Below are 21,149 nucleotides of genomic sequence, written 5' to 3' on the forward strand. Positions count from 1 at the left end.
TCCTTCCACCACTGGAATTTAGCCTACTCCTGAACTCATTATACAGTACATGTTTAAATGTTTTCAGATAAACATGTCAGAGATGCTGTATAAACTCCTGTGTAAGCTAAAAGTATTTGGTATACTGTATGCAATCCCAGTAGTATGGCCTATTGGGCTACTACCTTTTTAGTCAGTGCACAGGGAAAATCAAGATTCCTTGTCCACCTTTTTTAAACTATACATTATTGTGATTTTTTTTTTTAAATCATACAGTATGTAAGCTCAACACACATAGATGAGTGTTGCTTAATAACACGACATTTTATGTTGCAAGTCGCGAGTGGGACGATTAAAAGAAAAGCTTTAGGATTGTTTTGGCTGAATCGAAACTGAAACATGATGAACGGATGGAAAGAGACGAGAAATGAAAAAGACAGATCACTCAGAGGAGCATCGAGGTTAGAGAGCGCAAGGTAAGCTGCTGCTGGACAGCTTTCTTCTTTTAACTTTAAAGCACCTGGTGATGTTTAATTGAGTTATGATGCAACATGAATAAAATCATAACACGTATATGCTCAGTTCCTGTTTGGCAAAAATATAATGCCAGTTGAAAAGGGAAATAGGCCTAATATTAAAATCCGTTTATGCCTCAATGCAATTTGACTTTAAGACGTGTTTATAAAAAGTTATTAGAGGGCAGTTTATTGTATTATTCAAACATAAATGTTTGTCAAAAAGAGCGATTTCAGATGTGTGTCCCATAAAGTCTACAGCTTCCCAGGTTGTATAACACTCAGCAGTGCAAGCAACTTAGATAGATAGTGGCTGACAGTCAAATTAAAACAGGTAGGGCAGTAATGCAAATAAACTGACCTGTGGTAAACCACAGGTTTCAGGGTGTGTACAAAATACACGGAACATAATGATTGTGTGTGAAGTAGTTTAATTGTTTAATGGGCTGTTCTGCTGTCAGAGTGATATCAATAACGTTTCTTATGATGAATGTTATATTTAGCTCGTGTTCTGCTGTCAGAGTTGATATTAACTGATTCTAGTCCATAGTCGACATAGTATCAATGCAAAACTGTATCAAAACTGTTACGGATTGGTTTAAAGCGATGCTATGTGTGCATTCCCAAACTTTGTGCCAACTTATCTAACACAGATAGTATTTGTTGAACAATTAGTATATAGGAAATATGTATATACAAACTTTTTCACATTGATTGATGTAATTTATTATGCAAAACATACTATTATGTTTTACATAATTATGTATACATAATTATCCCAAATATCTATGCCACTTTGGTTTATCTTTTTTTTTCTGTAAGTTTTTTCAATTCATCTGTATCTTGTGCCTCTCTGTTCTTCTTGTGCTTCTGCCATGCAACATGTCCCTTCCTGGGATCAATACAGTTTGATATTATCTAATCTTATTTCAAGATTTTCTCCCATCAGTTAAACTTGATTTAATCCCATTTCAAAAACGCCTCTTAATGACACTGGCAAAAAATTTTTTAGAGGAGAGGTTATCCACATCGACATCTAACTTTCTGCAGTAAAAATTCATACTATTCCTTATTTGTTTCCTGGTTGTGTCTGGCAGTGTGTGGTAAAGTGGTACTTTAGAGTATTGTACATACTGTACAGTACTCTAGAGTACCGCTAGAGGGCGACTAAACACTGTCCAATCTCAGTCCTACACATCCAGGTTGCAAACAGTACAGACAAATAAATAACCACTGATATGAAAGAAATTAATTGATTTAGACAGACATTCAACAGTAGATCTAACATAAAAAAGGTATGGGTGATTTATCACTTAAGCATTAAACGTTTCAAATTGGGTTTTATTTCTTATCAAAATGTCCCTCCGTGGGAATTATTCTTTGAGACAGATGTCAAAACAGAGTATGTTCACACTCAAATATGTGTACTTACGTTCTTTCTAAAGACAAAAGGTTATCTGCTGACATGATGCACCAAAAAAGCCTCTGATGGACACTGGTAAAAAATTATTTCTGCCACAAAAAAACAAATACTATTTGTGGCAAAAACAAATAATTTCCACCATTCCATCCAAATCTGTTACATAATAGAAGAATGCATGAAAAAGAAACCCATCTTTGACGGATAAAAATGTACATTTAACTTCTACAGTTACGCAACACATCAGACATGAGCTTCCAGGTTTGCAACTGCTGCGGCTGGTCCAAAGTTACGACCTACCATGGCCTGAGAACCCACCAGGGGAAGATGGGATGCACACCGAAGGGAATGAGTATCCCTGAGAGTGACCAATTCAGATTTAACAGTTACATTCCTAAGTTGACCTTCATGGGACCTCCAATCAAAGTAGAAGATCCTTTGATGAATATCGTCACCCCTTCTTACAAGTCTGGTGAGTGGGACACAAGTGATTCTTCTTTGAATTCATCTATGGCCCTTAGTTATGTACTATTTTTATCACCAGTGTCTCGAATTTACCTGCTGCAAATGGACAAATGTAGGAAATATGAGTCGCAAAAGAATCCGTAAAAGAGTGGGCCAACAAAAACCTCATTAAAAGAAATTTCTGCTCTGCAATGACAATCTTCTTTGTTGGACAGCCAATGGATTCAAAGAAACCCTGAAAGGAAATGTAGTCATTACTTTCACCCCCGCCATATCAGTGTTAACTCCACTTAACTTCACAGTACAATGAACCACACATTGGTTTTCCCCATTTTCTCCTAAATACTGAATATAACATGGCTGTGTTTTTGCATCTTTAAATACAGCATTTACTTGGGAAAAGGAACAATTTTCTTATTTTTATTTAAGGAAATATGTTTTTTCTCCAAAAGAGCTATTCGGTAGGCTTTATGTTGTAATGTGGAAATTGATTCTTCAATACTATCTTAAACAGACTTTTCATCAGACATGAGCCTCCAGGTTTGCCACTGTGGTTGGTCCAAAATGACGTCTTACCATGGCCTGAGAACTCACCAGGGGATGATGGGATGCACGCCAAAGGGAATGAGGATCCAAGAGAGTGAACAGTGCCGCTGGGGAAATCACTGGGAAGAATCTCCTCCAAAGGACAGTGGACCAATTAACTGGATTACTCCAGTCAAGAAGGAGGTATATGCAAGCAAAAAATTGCATTATCAATTGAGGACAAAGCTTGTTTATAAGTTATCTGTTATATAAAAACAAAAATCATTATGGATATTAGAGTTATAGGATAATTGAATTCAAGACAGCAAGGTTGATAAACACAGATGAGTGGCATGGAATGTTGAATGAACAAATTAATGTAAGAGTATTTTTTTTAACAAATTAAGTTGATGTACGTAAGCGCCAAATAAAACCCTTAAAATCTTGTTTCCTGCCTCTCTGGGACAGATTACGTCTTCAAACCTCACCACCCCAAAGATGCCTGCAGACACAGAAACTGTACTAAAGATGATGAAATCAAGTATGCATTTTAATCATAGTTTATTCATCACTGGGAGTTACACAATGCAGCTGTGTTTAACAGTTACCCGTCCTCTTTCCCTACAGTGATGGGAAATGAACAGCAATCTCTGCAAACGGTCACATACTCAGACCAAACTCATCGAGCGCTTGATTTCGCCAATGGTGCACAGGTACAGGTAAGAGATTTATGCAAAAACAGGTTGATGTGTCGTGGAAATATTGAGTGATCAGGAAAAGTTAACAATGCGTTGTTGAGTAAGACCCATAAAATCTCATCTTCCACTTTTCTCTGACAGCCTTTGCTGATGCCGGTGTCTCAGATCCTCAGCACCCAAGCAAATCCCACAGCCGCAGAAGTCACAGTGAAGCAGACCGACAAACAGCGTATGCTCTATCACTGTAATTCATTCAGAACTGGAACAACATATAGAGACGTTTCAAAGTAGCTTTGTTTGACGGTCACCAACTTCTTTCTCTGCAGTGTTTGAAACTCCACAGCACTTCAGCACAACACATCAAACCACCACCAACGCTCGTCGAGCGCTTGATTTCTCCACCAGTGCGCAGCAGGTACAGCAGATTCTCGACTTGTTTCAATGTCGCGCTGGAGAGCAAATCCAGTTTCATCCTGTGAATCACTTCTTTTGTACAGATGCATTTGCATAGAACTAGTTTTTGGATATCATTTTATAGAATTGTGTTTTGTAACCATGCACCACTTTCAAAGATATTTTCCTTAATAGATCCATTGCAGACTGAGAAGTTTTATTATCATTTGGTCCAGCTTGCATTGAGTGCTTTCATCCTTTAGGTGGGGCAACTGGTCTGGGATCTTCCAACAACCACAGTTCAGGAAACAACAGTCCCACCAAATGACACAGAAAAGGAGAAGGAGAGAGAGAAGGAGAGGGAGATAGAGAGGGAGGCTCACAAACGGCAAAAGGTACTGAACTTCTACTAATAGAGTGTATTGTTATTAGCCAAAACTAGCGGTGTGGCTGAAGGGATGCAATGTCTGTTGGTCAGTCAGTCCACACCACTCTTGAATCTCCATGAAATTTGGTCGAGATATTTATGGTCCCCCGAATGGCGGAACCCATAGGCTATCAGTCTGAGGATGATTGAGCTCTGTGGGCAACAGATAATAATAAATAATAATGTTTATAGTCTGATTAGCAACTTGAGACACACAAATGGAGTTGAGAGACGACTTCCACGACCACACTGTTTCACAAATAAATAAATGTTAGACTAATAAAACCTAAATTGTCGTCAGGCGATAGCCGATGAGTTCTGTGATTGCATTACGGCCAATGCATTCAAAGTCAAAAAGTCTCTTTATTAGTCTCCCTAAGGAGAAATTCGTTTTGGACAGAGAGAAATTGCTGCAAGAGTAACAACAGAGACACACATCAAACACAGAGTTAAAAAAGTTAGAAAAACAAATGTACATGGAACATCTAGGCTAAAGCCTGCTCAAATGTGATTGGTCAATACTGCTTGGACCATAAATGGACTACAAACAGAAAACCAGAACACTTTAGATACCAAAATCATGGCCCGTTGCCTACAGATTCTGCATTCATATGCATATATCTGTTTTTAGAGAATCATGGTCCCCAGAAGACGAATTCTACTGATTTGGGTGATCCTCTGACTTTTTATTTAACGCCACCATGAGATCAAATGTTTCCCTCGTTCAGTGAAATGGCTCAACATCTACTAAATAGATTGGCAGAATTTTTTTTACAGAAATTCATGGTTACCAGATGTTGTATCGTAGTGCCTGATCCCTGATTTGTTTTCTCTAGTCCACCAGCAGGTTGACATTTGTTGTTTTCAGTGAAATCAACCAATACGTGGGGCCTCATTTATAAAACCGTGCGGCAAATTTGCGTCAGAAGTGAACTATATTATTATTATTATTTTTTATATTATTATTATTATTATTATTAGAAGTGGCGTACGGATGAAACATAGGACGTGAGTACAAAAATAAATATTCTGATTTATAAAACCGTGTGCACGCACGTCCTATGGTTTCCCTTTATAAATCACAATTTGCTCCACTCCGCTCTGCATCAGCCAATTTGCTTGCTGCCCCCTCACAGCAAGGGACAACAAATCACTCAACGAAATCCCGACAGTTTGCTGTCCTGTTTCGATAATTAATGTAGGAAAAAATAGCGCGTTAAAAAAAATAACGCAGATTAATCCATTCCATATTGAACTTTGACCCAGAGCCGTTCTAGCCACCATTCGACTGTAAAATGAAAGAGGGAGACGAGAATGCGCTGCCTGGATCATTAATTGGAACATTTACTTAAAACTTAAAAATCTTCTTCCTGAATAGGGTTGGGTACCGAAATCCGGTGCTAATACGGCACAGGTGCCTTCACGACCTGTATCTACCAGACCGAATAGCAACGCGGACTTCGGCGCCTCATTTCGGTGCCACTGATATGTCTGCGCTTCTCTCGGATGCTCTGAAACAGTTACAGACGTTACAGGCAACAGAAACATCGCTGCACGTGATGCTAGTTAACACTATACTCAACAGCAGCTAACGTTAGCCTACCGCTAGCTAGTAGCTGGATTAAACACGGTTGCAATGCTGACAGCTAACGCTAAACGGTGTAAAGTGTGACTGTGTTTTACTGTAGAGGATTCAACACCAGGATGTAACAATCTGCAGCTGCCGTTGTCGGAAAAACACAGACGGTGCGTTCAATGAAACTGGTAACCTACAGTCTCGTGGTGCATTCAAAGTTGTTGTTAAATGCCCTTTTCCTATCTGGTGGTTGTTTTTCTCATTCAACAGCAATTTACTAGTGAAATAAGTTATTGTTATAGTTATTACATTATTATTAAATCATTTAATTTTGACCATATGGCCTAGCAATAAACAAGCTGTTCTTTAATGTTGCCGACTGTTGTTTAGTACCCTTCTTTTTTTTTCTTTTTTTTTACTTTCTTAAAAAGTATCGGTTAAGGCACCGGGCAAAATTTATGTATGCGATTAATTTAGATTAATTAATCACAGAGTATGTAATTAATTCGATTTTTTTTTTTAATCGATTGACAGCCCTAATATATATATATTCTTGAAGCTGCACTTTCATATGGCTCTTTGTAGTTTTGCTTATTTAAAGCTAATGTACTTGCACTTACTACTTGTTGTCTGGAGTTTGCACCTTCAAGGTTGAAAGCACTTAATTGGAAGTCGCTTTGGATAAAAGCGTCAGCTAAATGACATGTAAAAAAAAAAAAAAAAAAATGTAAATGTGGCGCAGCTTTGGCAGCTTCATGTCACACCCATAGTTGCCTATAAATAGTCAGTGAAACGCCCCTGATTAATATTTATTCATATCGACATGCGCAGAGAGGAAAACAAAGAAAAGGAATTTCACTCAATGTGAAGTCGTAGTTCTTTTTGGAGAGATGGAAAAGAGCATAAGATGTTTGGAGGGCACAGTGTGGGCATTACCAATTCCAAAAAAGCTGTAGAGTGGCAACATGTTGCAGACGCAGTTAACGTCACGAATTTAAAAATAAATGATCCAATATTAAAGTTGATGCAGAAAAAGCGCCTAGCGCTACATCGAAAAAGTGTTTTTGCCATGGGACAACGGAGCTGACCCGTCTTAGTGGGACCGGCACGGCATGGTTTCACCGAGTGCTCCTCTCTGTAAAGCTGGGCCCAAAACAGCACAGAGTCAACAGGACAGCTCGAGGAAGTCGGAACCGGCTCTGAGGCCACTCGTCCTCGTTTGTCAGCAAGTCTTCTTGCTGTCTGCCTCCATTTGCTACATCTTCCAACAGTGCAAAATCAGCCATTGGGCGTCATTAAGCATGGTGATGGCATGCCATTTTATACCCATCAATTTGATTGTATCTAAAAAGCTAAAGATGTCAGAATTAATCTTCTGCGCAAGGAACATGTAATTAAAAAAAACTTTATTTCTATTGCACCTTTCACAATGGTTAAAACATGTTTTAGTCCGACAATAAATCTAATCATTTAAAACAAAAATAAAACAATTTAAAGCCATAAAAATAAACACTGTATAAAACACTATTATACTGTATATGATGACCACATTAAAACAACGTGCTCTGCCAGACGGAGGCATCGAAAAACAGCATCAGTGTAAACATTAGGCCTATTTGTCCTGTTTATCGTATTATTTACGAGAATAAATTCCATAACATGCCAATATAATTAGGCTACAGAACATTTTTTTGCAAATATATCTTCATTTGAATTTACGATAGTATCTTGTTTTTTGTGTCTGTTTTTCACTGCAGAGAGATTAAACAGGTGTTTGTGTAGGATATTAATTGTAAGAATGTCTTTGTGAATTCTTCATATCATCAATAAGAGTAGGGCTGAATTTTGAAAATAATCTAATTGTGATTTATTTCCCAAATATTGCAATTGTGATTCGATATTCGATTATTTTTTTAAGCTCTTTGTCTTCTGTATTATTCAACAAAGACAAACAATAAATCATTTTATAGTATGAACAACACACAATTACACACTAGACAGTTAAATAAGTAAAAATATAGTATATAGTATACACACACACACACACACACACACACACACACACACACACACACACACACACACACACGTGTATTTTTTTTTACAGTGCACAGAGAGGAGCTGCCTCCAGCCCCTCCCCCTCGTGAAGTTGCGTGCCGTGTGCATGACACAGAACGTTGCACTTGTTCAGAGAGGCTATCGTTACGTTAGCTAGCTAGTTGCTGGTGTTCTTGCCGTGGGATTAACTGTACTAATAAAACTGTTGAAACACCGCGGCCACGCTGCTCCCCGCACGTCATTTATCAGTCTGATTGTTACCCCTCTCAGTGGCAGCTCCTCCACTCATATCTTTATAACGGAGCTAACCGCTAACCGGAGCTAACCGCTAATCAGAGCTAATCGTTGCCAACCGAGCCTTCAGTTCTGCGTGCCTGTATCCATTAACTGCATGTATGGACTCAAGCCAGAATAAAACCCTTCATTTTATTAAAATGGCTGTAAACGTTTTAAACTACAACTCAGAGTTGTTTGAAATCAGAAATCAGCTCAAGGTACGGCATAGCGAGCGTGCTAAGTTGATGCTTTTTCTGCGGAGTGCAGACTGATTAGCTCTTGCGAGTCACGTGACCAAATCGCAGCCTTTGCGATTAGGAAATCGCGTTTTAACATATCGCGATATTATCGCAAATGCAATTAATCGTTCAGCCCTAAATAAGAGGCAATATTTCGATTTATTTCACACAATTGTCTCAGTTTCACGTGTTTCATCCATTTGCCGTCCGTGTTGCCGTTTCTCATTTCACCCGTTTCTGTGTGTATGCCTGGGTCAGAGTGTCCATGAAGGACCCCTTATTTACCCAGCAAGTTTGCTTTTTATAAATCCCAATTCTTGCATTAATGCTGTTATTGTACTTGTGTGTGTGTGTGTGTGTGTGTATGCAAGTGGTCACTACAATGTGTGCATACCAATAAGTACTTTTTCTCTTCAATCAAGGCAAGACAAGACAGGATGAGGGCTGATTTACAGCTGGAAATTCAGACAAGAGAACAAAAGATGGCTGAAGTCACATCATCTGTAAAAACCTGCAAGGTGAGCGGCAGTAGATTATTTACTTTTTGAGTTTTGATTAACGTTTCTTTAACATCCTGAATGTCTGCTACTCTTTTCAGGGCAGCTTGGATGCTGAATGGCTGGAGATCAACAACGTGTTCTCAGAGGTGATGAGAGTCGTGGAGAACACACGGCAGAAAGCCCTTCAACCTCTGGACGAGAGGTCAGTCATGCATGGCTCAGAATATAAACCAGTAATATACGATATGAACACCACAGTTAGGTGAATAATCAGTGAATAAATCTAACCAATGCCTGATGTACTGTATGCTATTTTAAGGAGAAAGAGAGTGAAGAGAGAGGCACAAGATCTAGTCCAGAAGCTGCAAAATGAAATTGACAAACTCAGAAAGACCATTGATGAGTTGGACAAAAAGCCAGACTTGCAGGTGAGACATCCAAGCTTTTGGAGTAAGTCATTATGCTTTTATTCTGCTAGATGTCTAAACCAATATTCACTCTCTGCTCAAGTATTTTTCCACCTGTTTTGTATTTCTGATTCATTAAAATGATTTTATAGTGATTAAAGGACATTTCTCACACAGGTTTCTCCAGGCCTGAAAGAATATCAAGATTGGAAAAGTGTCACTGTTGACACTTCATTCTGCTTCGGGTCGCTAAGAACTACAACATCAAACATGATGGAAGAAATTCACTGCAAACTGGAAAAACTCTCGTCTGTTGGTGAGTACGCCTTAAGTTTATCAAGGTTTGTATATTAAAGTTTAAGTTAATTCATGTCTGTATTTAATTCATAGTCAATTGTTTGAATACAATTTCTCTTTCCACAGAACTCAAGAGGATTCCCACATTTGCAGGTGTGTGACTCAAAACATTAAAATGTTGACTTATTAAACAGGAAGACATTTTGGTTAGGGAACAATTGTGGTTACGGTTTAAAAGAAAACAGCTTTCTTTTAAACCTTAAAATAAAAATTATATATATATATATATATATATATATATATATATATATATATATATATAAAAATAAAAGCCTTTGTAGGTTACATGGCTTGCTCATGACAATTAAGAATATCAACTGGTTTCAACTGTGACAGGTTTTCTTCAGCGGTGTGTCCTAATTGGGTAATTGGGACAACAGGTGGGAGATAATGAGAGTCATGCAAGGAGTACTTCCCAAAGATCTCACAAATTAAACTAAAAAACTCCAAGAAAAAAGTTAAATAAGGCTAAACATGATTATTTGCTGATTAAACTTGTATTTCAATAAATCCACAAAAAATGTCTGAAATCAATTTCTTTATTTAGCATATACTGTTGCATTAAGTTCTGAAAATCTGAAAGAACAACATTACCATTCCTTTCATTCTCCCCATTTAAAAAGAAATATACTGGGCAGTTTCAAAGATGAAGGCAAATGTGATACAACAGACTTTGAGATAGAGGCCGATAGTCCTCACATTGACTCAAAGATAGAGCCAGAGTTCATGTTATTTATTACATGATATCAATGAATTATAAAAAAGCCTGACAATTTAACTGTAGTGGTTGATTACATAAGACTCAAACATGTGTATCTATCTGTATGTAACACAGTACAGCACACAAACAAATAGATTCATTATTCATTCCAAATGGGCTTTTTTAAAAAGTGACCCTAATTTAGGAACAGCTTTCTCCCTCATGTCTTATAGATGAGCCCCAACCATAAAATAAATATTATCTTTCAGCACACAGAGGGAATGTATGTGACGAAAGAAGCTCAGCAAGCTTCTTTAGGTACCTCCAATGTCTTTGAAACTACAACATTTCATGATTTCAGGACATAGAATCTGAGAAATTTCTATAACGCCACCTTTGCGGGTATATCTGCGGGTATGTCTTGATGCACATAAAGATGCCTTAAGGATAGAATCTCTGAACACATGTATGCAATAAAAAGCTAAATGTATATGCATGCAACAGTAATGATTGATTACAAAGAAATTAGGATTTGGAATGGGTCAAACCAACTGCTATATTAGGGATATGAGCACACTCCTCCAGAGAAAGACCTGTCATATTTTCTAATGTAATGCAAACCTAAATGAAGAAATCTATTTCCTTTATTGTGAAACATTTATTTCAATACAAATCTTACTGTATAGTAGCCTATGTTTTTATTTGAGTAAATGATCATGTTTATCCTAATTTAACTTCCATAGAGTTTTAGTTGTGTGAAATATTTGGGAAGTACTCCTGGAATAACTCTCATTATCTTCCACCTGTTGTCCAAATTACCCAATTAGGCGACACCCCCTGAGTGCATGCATAAAGCAGTCAGGCTCAGGCGTTGTCTCTTCATTTGCCAGCCTGAAGAAAACCTGCATGTTAAAACTTGCCTATTTAAATTGTCATGAACAAGCCACGTAACCCCTAAAAGGCTTTTTATCAAAACTCCCAAATACTCTCGCTCCTCTACGCCTGAAGTTTTTCCTCTTTTGCACGTTTGAAGATTTTGAGCTATTTTTCTTCAAGAGCACCAACATTTGAGTGCGTTTCAAGTTTAATCCCAATGAGCACGCCTTTATGTTTTGGACCACACTGACACATGGTTGTAAACGGGCAACAAGTCTGACAATTTCTTTACCAAACCATCCACTGTGTCACTTGAACATAAACATGTTTCTTTAGGGGATTTTTTTTCCTGAAACAACTGATTCTGTGGTTTTTCTTGGGAGTAACTATCACAAAGCTGTGATCTTGTTTCAGAAAATGATACGTTTCTACATGTAGAACATCGATATTGTGTGTAAGTTTTGATTGTTATAAAATGGCAGGACTATACCTTCCAACACCAAATATATTTTTGGTACAATATTTCACCTTCACTACCCCACTAAAAACTGATTCTTCTATCACAGAAGAATGATGGACATTTTCTGCACTAGTTGAGGCTCAGTTGAATCTGAAGACCGCTGTAGTTTAATAATTGAAACTAAAATTCTTAAGCATCAACATACAGTATGTGTAGTATTACAGTATTACCAAAATGAAGTGCATCATCATTCTATTCCCATTTTTTTTCCTCCACTGCAGTGGATGTAAAGCTGGATCCAGCCTCTGCACACCGGTGCCTTGTTCTTTCCCCTGATTTGAAAACAGTGAGAGATGGAGGAAAGAACCAGATAGTTCCTGATGCTCCACAAAGGTTTGACACGTTCGGCAGCATCCTGGGGCTCAACAGGTTGAACTCTGGGAAGTCGTACTGGGAGGTGGAGGTCAGCAACAAAACAGGGTGGGATCTGGGTGTGGCAAGACGTGATGCAAACCGCACGGGGAAACTCTCGCTGAAGCCAGATAACGGTTACTGGGTTACGGTACATTACGAAGATAAAAAGTACGCAGCCCTGACAGAACCGCCCACCAGCCTCTCACTGACGGAGAAACCTCAGAAGGTGGGGGTGTTTGTGGATTATGATGAAGGTCTCTTGTCCTTTTATGATGTGACGACTCGATCTCACATCTACTCGTTTACTGAGTGTTTGTTCAGCGGTGATATTTCCCCATATTTCAGTCCACATCTTAAACAAAATGAGAATAACTCTCATCCTCTGATTATCTCTGCTGTGAGAAAGCAGTAGTAGTTACATAAAATGCACGTGTTACCGGTGCACTGAAAGTTAGAATGCACCTCTTCGATATGAAATGTTTGAGTTCAGGTGTACATGGTGTTTCATGACAGAACCAAAGGGTTTAATTTGGTGTTCTAGCCTAGTTACTGTATCTAAGGTGTTTAAAGGTTGTTTACCCAATTTTGCTCCTGTATTTGGTTAAGGTGGTGGGTGATTTATTTTATTTATTTTTTTTACTATTTTGTATAGGACTGCAACTAATGATTATTTTGATGATTCACATGCTGATTATTTTCTCAATTAATCGGTTGTTTGGTTTGTAAACATTCTGATAATGGGCATAAATGCCATCACAATTACCCAGAGCTCAAAGTGACACCTTCACACATTTTTTTGTCAAAAGAGTAGTACAATATAAATTAAAATTAAGCTATTCAAATGAAAAGTAGCCCGTTTTGACATTTGGAAGATGGAACCATAAAATGTTTTTGCATGAAAAATGACAAACGAGTTGCCAATTAATTTCCGGTCATTCGACTAATCAATGAATAAACTAATCGGGGGGGGGGGGGGGAACTTAATTTGTGAAGTAATTTAAGTTGTCAAATAATTGTAGTGGATTAAAAATACAATATTTCCCTCTGAAATGTAGTGGAGTAGAAGTATGAAGTGGCAGGAGAAGAAAATACTCAAATTATAAGTGTCTCAAATGTGTGCTTAAGTATAGTACTTGAGTAAATGTACTCAGTTACATTTAACCACTGGTAATTTTCTATACTTCATATAAGGTTAACATTTTGTAAACATTCTTTCCACGTCCTTCTTTACCTCTGTATCATGTTATATGTTCAACCATTTGTGTCATCATGTGGTTTCTGGTGTTCCTGATATGAAATGACAGGATATATAAAGTTACTTAAATATAATCCTTATGCATTATAGTAAGTTAGAATACATGAAGATAACTGGCATTTGGGGATTTTTTATTTTTTACATTTTTCAGTTTATTTTTCACGTTTTGGTAATAATAAAAGAATAAAACATGTTTGAAGTTGTACTTATTGATGTAACTGAAAGCCATGCATACTCTTCAGACCTGTTTCTCTTTGTGTTCAATCATTTCAAGTGTCCCATATCCAGAAACAATTAAAGAAGATTGAAGATTGTTGCTTCATGAGCCAAAATGTGACTGTACAGTATGAGGGATTCTGAGGTAAATCAAGTAGACATTGGCTATAAAGGATCACAAGACAGTAAGGTTGGGAACCACTGTCATTTTGATACAACAGATTGTAATATGTGCACCTGTCTTGGAGGCAGAAATATACCTGGATGGTCTACTGATAATGTTGTCTTGCATATACTTAAAAGGGCCATGGCTTGTCTTACCAAGTCTCACCCACAGTGACTTTAACTAACACAAACACATATGAATTACATGTTAGCAATATTAGTAAACAATGGTTTTATCATCTTCAGTTAGAAGGAGTAAAGCTTATACATCTTGAAGAGGCAGATGCATTTACACCTTTATAACATCTGCCTGGCTACAATGTTTCTCAGACCACCTCCTTTTAACCTGTGTTGATGCTTCTTCTGTGCAATTTACACTTTTGTAAATAAAAAATAAATCTGATCTCAAGACACCCATCTCTACCAAGATGTTTCAAGTGTAAATGGGGTCCGGAGTCTCCTCATACACGTAGAACAAATTCCTTTATTGCAGGAAATGCTGGGCTTATTGCTCCAAATGGATACAGAGAGATTGAATGTCTCTTGACCAACTTTGGGGAACTCTTTTCGAGGCTATGGTGTATGTCTGCCTCGGTAAAATATTTATGTTTAATTTTTACACTTCGCCGGAGAGACAAAGGTGAGGCCTTCTATCTGTTAATATCATCTTGAGCTTGGTCCATGAAGACCAAAACTTTGACTCAGACAAACAGGGTGACCATGAGATTAAAGGAGTAAAATATTAAGATGGACTGGCTCACTTTTTTTTCAATTAATCTTATACCCAAACTATCCGGCTGACCTGATGGGTCAGTGAAAGGAGCAGCCGGGTTGCTGTTGCTGCACAATATCACTTTAACATTATTGCATCACTGCAAACAGTTAAAACCGCATGAAAAAGCACTTTTTAAACTTCCACTGTTGCTTCACAAGCCAAAAGGTGACTGTACAGTATGAAGAATATTGGCACCTTTAAAGAGAAATGGATTTGAGCAATCCTTTATTCTCCACGGCTACAAAAAATGTGAAAAGATTGAACTAGGCGAAAACAATATGCAGCGTTACTACAAAAAGTCACAGCATCCAGCACGTCTTAGAACATTATGACGGAAGTATATGATGCCCATTCCCATGCCCTATTATATCTTATAAGTTATTGCATCAGTTTTGGGGTTGATACTTTTGTTATACAATAACTGGTTAATACAGATTTGGTGCTAAATGTAACCATTTTTGACCACTCGAGAATTGATAAAAATGGTCAGAAATCCCTCCAAAATACCACATTAAGACACTAAGACCTTGGGGAACACAATAAAACAATCCATGCTGTGATTTTGTGGTATTGCCATTTGAAGATTGATCCACTACAGCTACACTCCCACTGCTTTCTAACATCTTAATCAAGTAATGAAGAATGTATGTTTCTTCTCCTGTGTCATGCGCAACTACAGAAATGCATGTAGCATTTGGTTTGTGTTGGCACATTAGTTTATCCAGTAATGATCATAGACATATATGGTGAAATGTAAGTTTGCAATATTTTAATTGGCTGTTAATCTCTTTGGGCTAAAATGATTGGTTGTGATCAAATGGTCACAAGACCAGAGGAGGTTTAAAAAGGGAGAAATATTGCTGCACTTCTGTCAGAGACTTCATTTGGTATTGATCTCAAGCAGACACAGCAACATTTATAATACACAGGCTGATTGATCAGAGCAGGTAAGAAAACCTCATCTCTCACAAAAGCAATTGTTTTTTAGTTTTATTATATTATAAGAATCAGTTTTTCTTCTTCTTATGGTTTACCTATTAGACTAGTCTCACATTGCCAGACCTATTTCTGGCTACAGCACTTAATAATTCGGGGATAGGAAGAACAAAAGGTCTGGGTTTAAGCCACAGTGTCCATGCAAAGCGGAGATAGAGGAAGGGAATCAGGCATTATCCCAGTAATGCACATCCGGTGAGCCAAACTATATTAAATATAAGTTTAGTTATAGAGAAACTTTTTCTAGATCAGACATCACAAAGTGCTTAACAATAAAAAACAAAAGCAGTGCAGAACATAGTGACACAATATAAAAGTAATAAATACAACATACAGATGAAAATATGTGGAGGAACATACACTGTAAATAAATGATGGCAAACAAAATAATTAAAAAGTGTTGAATCAAAATAAGTTAGGTAGAGAGACTTGCATCTATATGTCAATTTTGAGTTTTTTTTTTCTTTTTTTTTTTTTAAGAAATGCAACCTTCCTTAAACGTGTGAGATTACTGAAATGTTTAAATATGAAGTTATATGGCAATAAGGCAGAACATCTGTCTATAAAATATTGAAATGCTATCATCTTAAAGTGCTCATATTATGCTTTTTGGCTTTTTACCTTTCCTTTCTTGTGTTATATATCTTTTTTGTGCATGTTATAGGTTTACAAAGTGAAAAAGCCCAAAGTCCACCCCAAAGGGACTTACCATCTCCAACAGAAAACATTGTTCACAAACTGCTCCAAACAGCTCTATTGTAGTCCAGCCTTTACTTCTGTGACAAACGTGCGTCACTTTGTAACACACGTTATAATGCTCGCCTAGCTGCTAGCATGGCACGCCCTCATACTCTGCTTCTGACTAGCTAGCAGTACTTACTGCGCATGTGCGACTCCCAACAAAGATGGAATAGAAGTGTGGTGCCTCACTCTGTAGCTAAAACAGAGAGCTCAACACACAGGGTGAAAAGAGGAGCTGCAGCAATGTGCAGTACAACAAATATATGGTGTTTTCTGAAAATTAAACCATGTAAACCTATTCTGGTACAACCTCTAAGTACAATTATGAACCTGAAAATGAGCATAATATGAGCACTTTAAAACATTTCAAGCCAGCGTGATAATGCTGATTGATTCACCAGAGACTTTCATTTTGCACTTTGTGGATGTTCATTTTAGATGCTGTATCTACAGCACCAATTACTGATGCATTTATATTGTTTTTAAACAACAAAACTCTCATTCTTTCTCTTTCTCTCCAGACGGGATGAACCTTGTTTTCCTGATCGCCATCACGTTTACTCTTGCCCTTGTTCATGGGAACAATACGCCCTGTGTGTATAACCCTGACAACAATGCGTACAACAGATTTGTTTGGAGACACATCATTAACCAGCCCTTTAACAGAAACTCTAAGAGTGACTGGCAAATGTGAGTTAAAGGGTTAAAGCTACATACAGTTGGTAGCTTTTCTAAAAAATAAAAAAAAAACTTTTTTTGTCCCATTTGCTCAAACTGTCACTATGTGCTGACAGTTCTACATGAGACAGATGATCTGTGAAAAACTCCTGTTCCTCTTCCTACTGCTCCAAATGGCATAAGGGAAACAACCAATCAGAGCCGCGGTGTCAATGACATCTCGTGAACTTTTTCACCTCAAATGTTTTCAGAAACACTACTGTTTAGCTGTAAATTAAAAAAACGTTTGTGACCCGGCTGCCATATTGAAGTGAAAACAGTTGAGCCAAAACCAAGCACTGCTGAGCAAACTTGTTTCACTTTACAGACAAACGGTAGCCTACACTAAAATGTGTTGATCAGCATTGCCTAGTTTGACCGTTTGACTGCAGTTCACAAGCTCTCATTGACACTACTTTAGAGACTCCTCGGCTCTGATTGGTTGTTTTCCTTTGGCATGCTGAAAAATGCAAACACCATTGTGCATTTAAGAGCAGTGGGTAGAGAGAGGCAGAGGAACATGATTTTATGTACTTACTTTATTTACATGTTTCAGAGTGTCATAAAACTAGGTCTTACTATATCAATGCCATCTCATTATACAGGTACATAAGGAACAGTGGACTCTGCGGCAGACCTCACCAGTCCTTCTTCGAGCCCGGGTATCAGGGATCTATCGTGCAGATCTGTCAAGGCTATGGCCGCCCACTGTTATATCCTAGAGTAGGTAACTTATGCATCAGTCCAAAAGCCCTACCATTTTATTATGTTACGGTTGACAACAATTGTGTAGTTCGAAATGTAGTTCCTAACATTAATTATGTTATTGTGGCTTGTGATGTGATTGTAAACCAGTGCCGTCCTGTCCATTTTGAGAGGTACATCGGCCAAATGCCAGACATGAGTGCTAATCCCTGCATGTAAATGCTGCTTAGAATAGGCCACATTTTTGGAGGTTAGTAGACATTGGATTCCAGATGTCAGGCTAATTATTGGCCTGACATCTAAAACCTCTGTCGAGCTTAGTTAAACAACGCCTTTTTCGCTTACATAAGAAAACATTGGCATGTCATTTTGTTCTTAAACTACATTATATTACATACATATATATATTACATATTACATGTTACATATTTGTTCGTACCATGTTGTGGGATGAGCATGATTAAAAAAACATGTGCCATGCAGGAACGGAAACATTACATTTCATCTAAAGTCTTACATTTCCAGCTAAAGCTTCTTTCTTCTTTCAAAAACTTTCTTGAACCCTAACGGATGCGTTAAACGTTTGTCTCCTTTTCTTTGAGTTCAATTCATAATGCCACTCTGTGTAATCCTCTTACTGTCAAACTAATGTTCCCCTCATGTATATCCATGTACTATCTCATTACTGCGAGATTTTTGTAAATCTGTATTAAAATCCTGTTTGTTTTGCTTGATGTATTGTCAAATAAATGGCTTAAAGGTACAATATGTAACATTTCTAAACGTAACGTGAATAAACTTGAATGGGAACACTCGTCCGTGAACAGATGCATTCTAATCAGCGATGGTGTTTAACAATAAAAACTACAACTCCCATAATTCCACGCAATTTCCTAACGTCATCAAAAGTCCGTGTTTACAATCCAATTGTTTTGGTTGAGAGACCCCTAGTGGCAGAACGTTACATATTGTACGTTTAAAGTGGCATTAATCAGTATCTTTGATGTTTACATTGAATCATATGTACTATTGTGCATATAGCGTACAGAACTTTTACACACCTGCAAATCAGAGTTTTCCATCTCTTTCAGCTCATTATCACATTATTATTATTTATCAAACCTTTTTTTAACCTGAGGCCTGTACTACGAATCAAGATCAACATGTCCAGGATTTCTTTCAGTTATCCGGCTTCACCAAACCTAACAACCGTGGCCCCGCATAACCTGTATCACGACGCTGGTTATCAACTAGTTCAATCAACCCAGGGCTTCCCAATCCAGCGGCGCGCGCGTTCACATAAAAGAGGCGGTGTTTGCGCACCACGACCAATCGCAAACATCTACCAGAGCCGCATATTTTACATAAGAAGAGCAAACTATAATTCTACATAAATATGAAGAACACAGACACGGTTTTACAGGGAAAATGCAGGAAGGAAAGCTGGCAAAAAAAGCCGACGCTGTTTTGCGTAAATCACAACGCTTATCCTATCAATATCACTTCCAGTGGTGTAGTCTACGTGATAGCTCCAGGATGTCTATATACCCACTTAAAAATGTCCAATGACACGTAACATACTTTCAATTATATTTTTGATAGATTTTGAATTGTTATCCGTGCTTTTTTCTAAGGTAGCCTATTTTTTTTTTGCATAAAAGTGTATCGGAATGCAGGAAATGAAGTCGTTGATGCTTAAAACTTCCCTGGGGGAGGGCACCCAGACCCCCCACTATGATATGCCCCCCTCCTCCCCAAAGGCAGATTCTGGCCAATATACAGTACAGTACACCCACTATAATAGCCTACATTAGACTACACTGGTCACTTCCCCATCAGTCAGGCACAAGATCTGACCATAATTACACTTTTGCTTTCCATGAACTGTCGTTGCTTTAGCCTTTTATTTCAGTTGCAACCCCAGCAGTGGTAAGCTGTCAGAGAAAATAAAAAAATATCAAAACATAATTCTAACCGATGTGCGTATTGGCAACACATGGCTGAAGAAGCCGACAAATAGCCTATATGTAATTCCCTCCACTTCAAATTATTTGATTTATATGATTATATATTTCATAAATATACCCATCAGGGAATGTTAACGGGGTTGTCGGTCTCTCAATGTTTTAACTTTTCTGAGCGCACCTCTCTCTCTCTCCGCCCACCAAGCTCCAGCTGATCTTCTAAGAACGGTGACGCGGTTATCAGTCGAGTATTGATTGGTCAGTAGGCGGTGCTTTCACACCGGTTGATCTCTAATCTCCAACATAACCTGCTCCCGACCAGGTTAGGCGTTCAGGATAAGTTACCACGGTGATTGAACCCGATAGCAACTAATCCACCTTCGTAGTACAGAAAACCCTGGGTTGAACCTGAAGTTAGCTCGTTAGCACCAAATCTCGCTTCGTAGTACAGGCCTCTGGTAAATTCCATTGAGATTCCAAAATCTCTTTTCAAGTGAGCCCTGGCCAAGATAGCCGCAATACAGTGTTTTAAACAAAATACGTGCAAACATTAAAACACATAAAACAAAACACAAATTGTTGTTTTGGTTTAATGGCATATGTATGAACGGCAGAGAAAACCAAAAACTAGCTGATGAAAGTGGTATCAATTTTCTCATCTAACTCTCAGCAAGAAGGCGAATAAACATGCTAACAAAATGTTAAACTACCATTCCATATGTAATATGTGATCTATGTAAAATACATAAACTTAAGCTTTTAAATCAAGTCCATCTGTTTAATCTTATTTGCTAGTCAAATTTGCTTCCGAGTTAGTTATTCTTTCAGAAACAAGTTTGAAAAAGGTTCCATACATTCTAAACTTTGTTGGGGCTTTAGGTGTAGCATTAGCAGCCACATTCTGACCATTTCTTATATTACAACTCCTCATTCATCATCCATGTCTATTGTGAGTGTATGTGAGTATTCCAAACCAGTTATGCAATCCCATTGTGCTTCACTGTGCTTCAGTCTGGTTTTCATAGTAAACAGAGTGTCTTTCACTAGTCAGTTTGGTCGCACAGCATTACGATCATCCTGGGTCAATGGCAGGCCGCAACACAGCAACACAAACAGAAAAATAGCAAAGTTCATCTTCCAGGTTTGTTCAAGATCACTGAAAGAGAGGGTGGGGATGAATATTTATTATTATTATTTTTTATCTCGCTATGAAAGTTTACTTGTAGTAGCTTTATGTACAAATGGTTCATGAGAACAGCCTAAACATTTATAGGGTTTTAAAATGGTTGCAGTATTGATTTCTGTCACAAGATGGCGCCAATAATTAAAC

General features: G+C 37.8%; 1 protein-coding gene and 1 long non-coding RNA gene across 3 annotated transcripts; both read left to right on the forward strand.

The window, feature by feature from the left end:
* Positions 1 to 3: 3 nt before the first annotated feature.
* On the forward strand, positions 4 to 13,446 carry LOC116053265 (E3 ubiquitin-protein ligase TRIM21-like). 2 transcript variants are annotated; one of them, XM_031304293.2, is made up of 14 exons: positions 4 to 455; positions 2,146 to 2,386; positions 2,894 to 3,108; positions 3,373 to 3,445; positions 3,532 to 3,623; positions 3,744 to 3,831; positions 3,929 to 4,017; positions 4,259 to 4,390; positions 8,994 to 9,089; positions 9,170 to 9,273; positions 9,391 to 9,499; positions 9,656 to 9,794; positions 9,902 to 9,928; positions 12,153 to 13,446. In XM_031304293.2, exons 2-14 carry the CDS (start codon positions 2,164 to 2,166, stop codon positions 12,695 to 12,697), a joined length of 1,932 nt encoding a protein of 643 aa, XP_031160153.1. In that variant the 5' UTR covers positions 4 to 455; positions 2,146 to 2,163; the 3' UTR covers positions 12,698 to 13,446. The 2 variants fall into 2 exon arrangements, with proteins under 2 accessions (XP_031160153.1, XP_031160154.1); XM_031304294.2 differs by lacking the exon at positions 4 to 455 and adding an exon at positions 1,949 to 1,992.
* Positions 13,447 to 15,558: 2,112 nt separating this feature from the next.
* LOC116053274 lies at positions 15,559 to 18,005 on the forward strand. The gene is made up of 3 exons (XR_004105788.2): positions 15,559 to 15,643; positions 16,955 to 17,123; positions 17,756 to 18,005. It is a non-coding gene; the product is annotated as an uncharacterized LOC116053274 (long non-coding RNA).
* Positions 18,006 to 21,149: the final 3,144 nt, after the last annotated feature.

Source organism: Sander lucioperca, chromosome 17 (genome assembly GCF_008315115.2).
Source record: "Sander lucioperca isolate FBNREF2018 chromosome 17, SLUC_FBN_1.2, whole genome shotgun sequence".
In the NCBI taxonomy this organism is placed as follows: Eukaryota; Metazoa; Chordata; class Actinopteri; order Perciformes; family Percidae; genus Sander; species Sander lucioperca.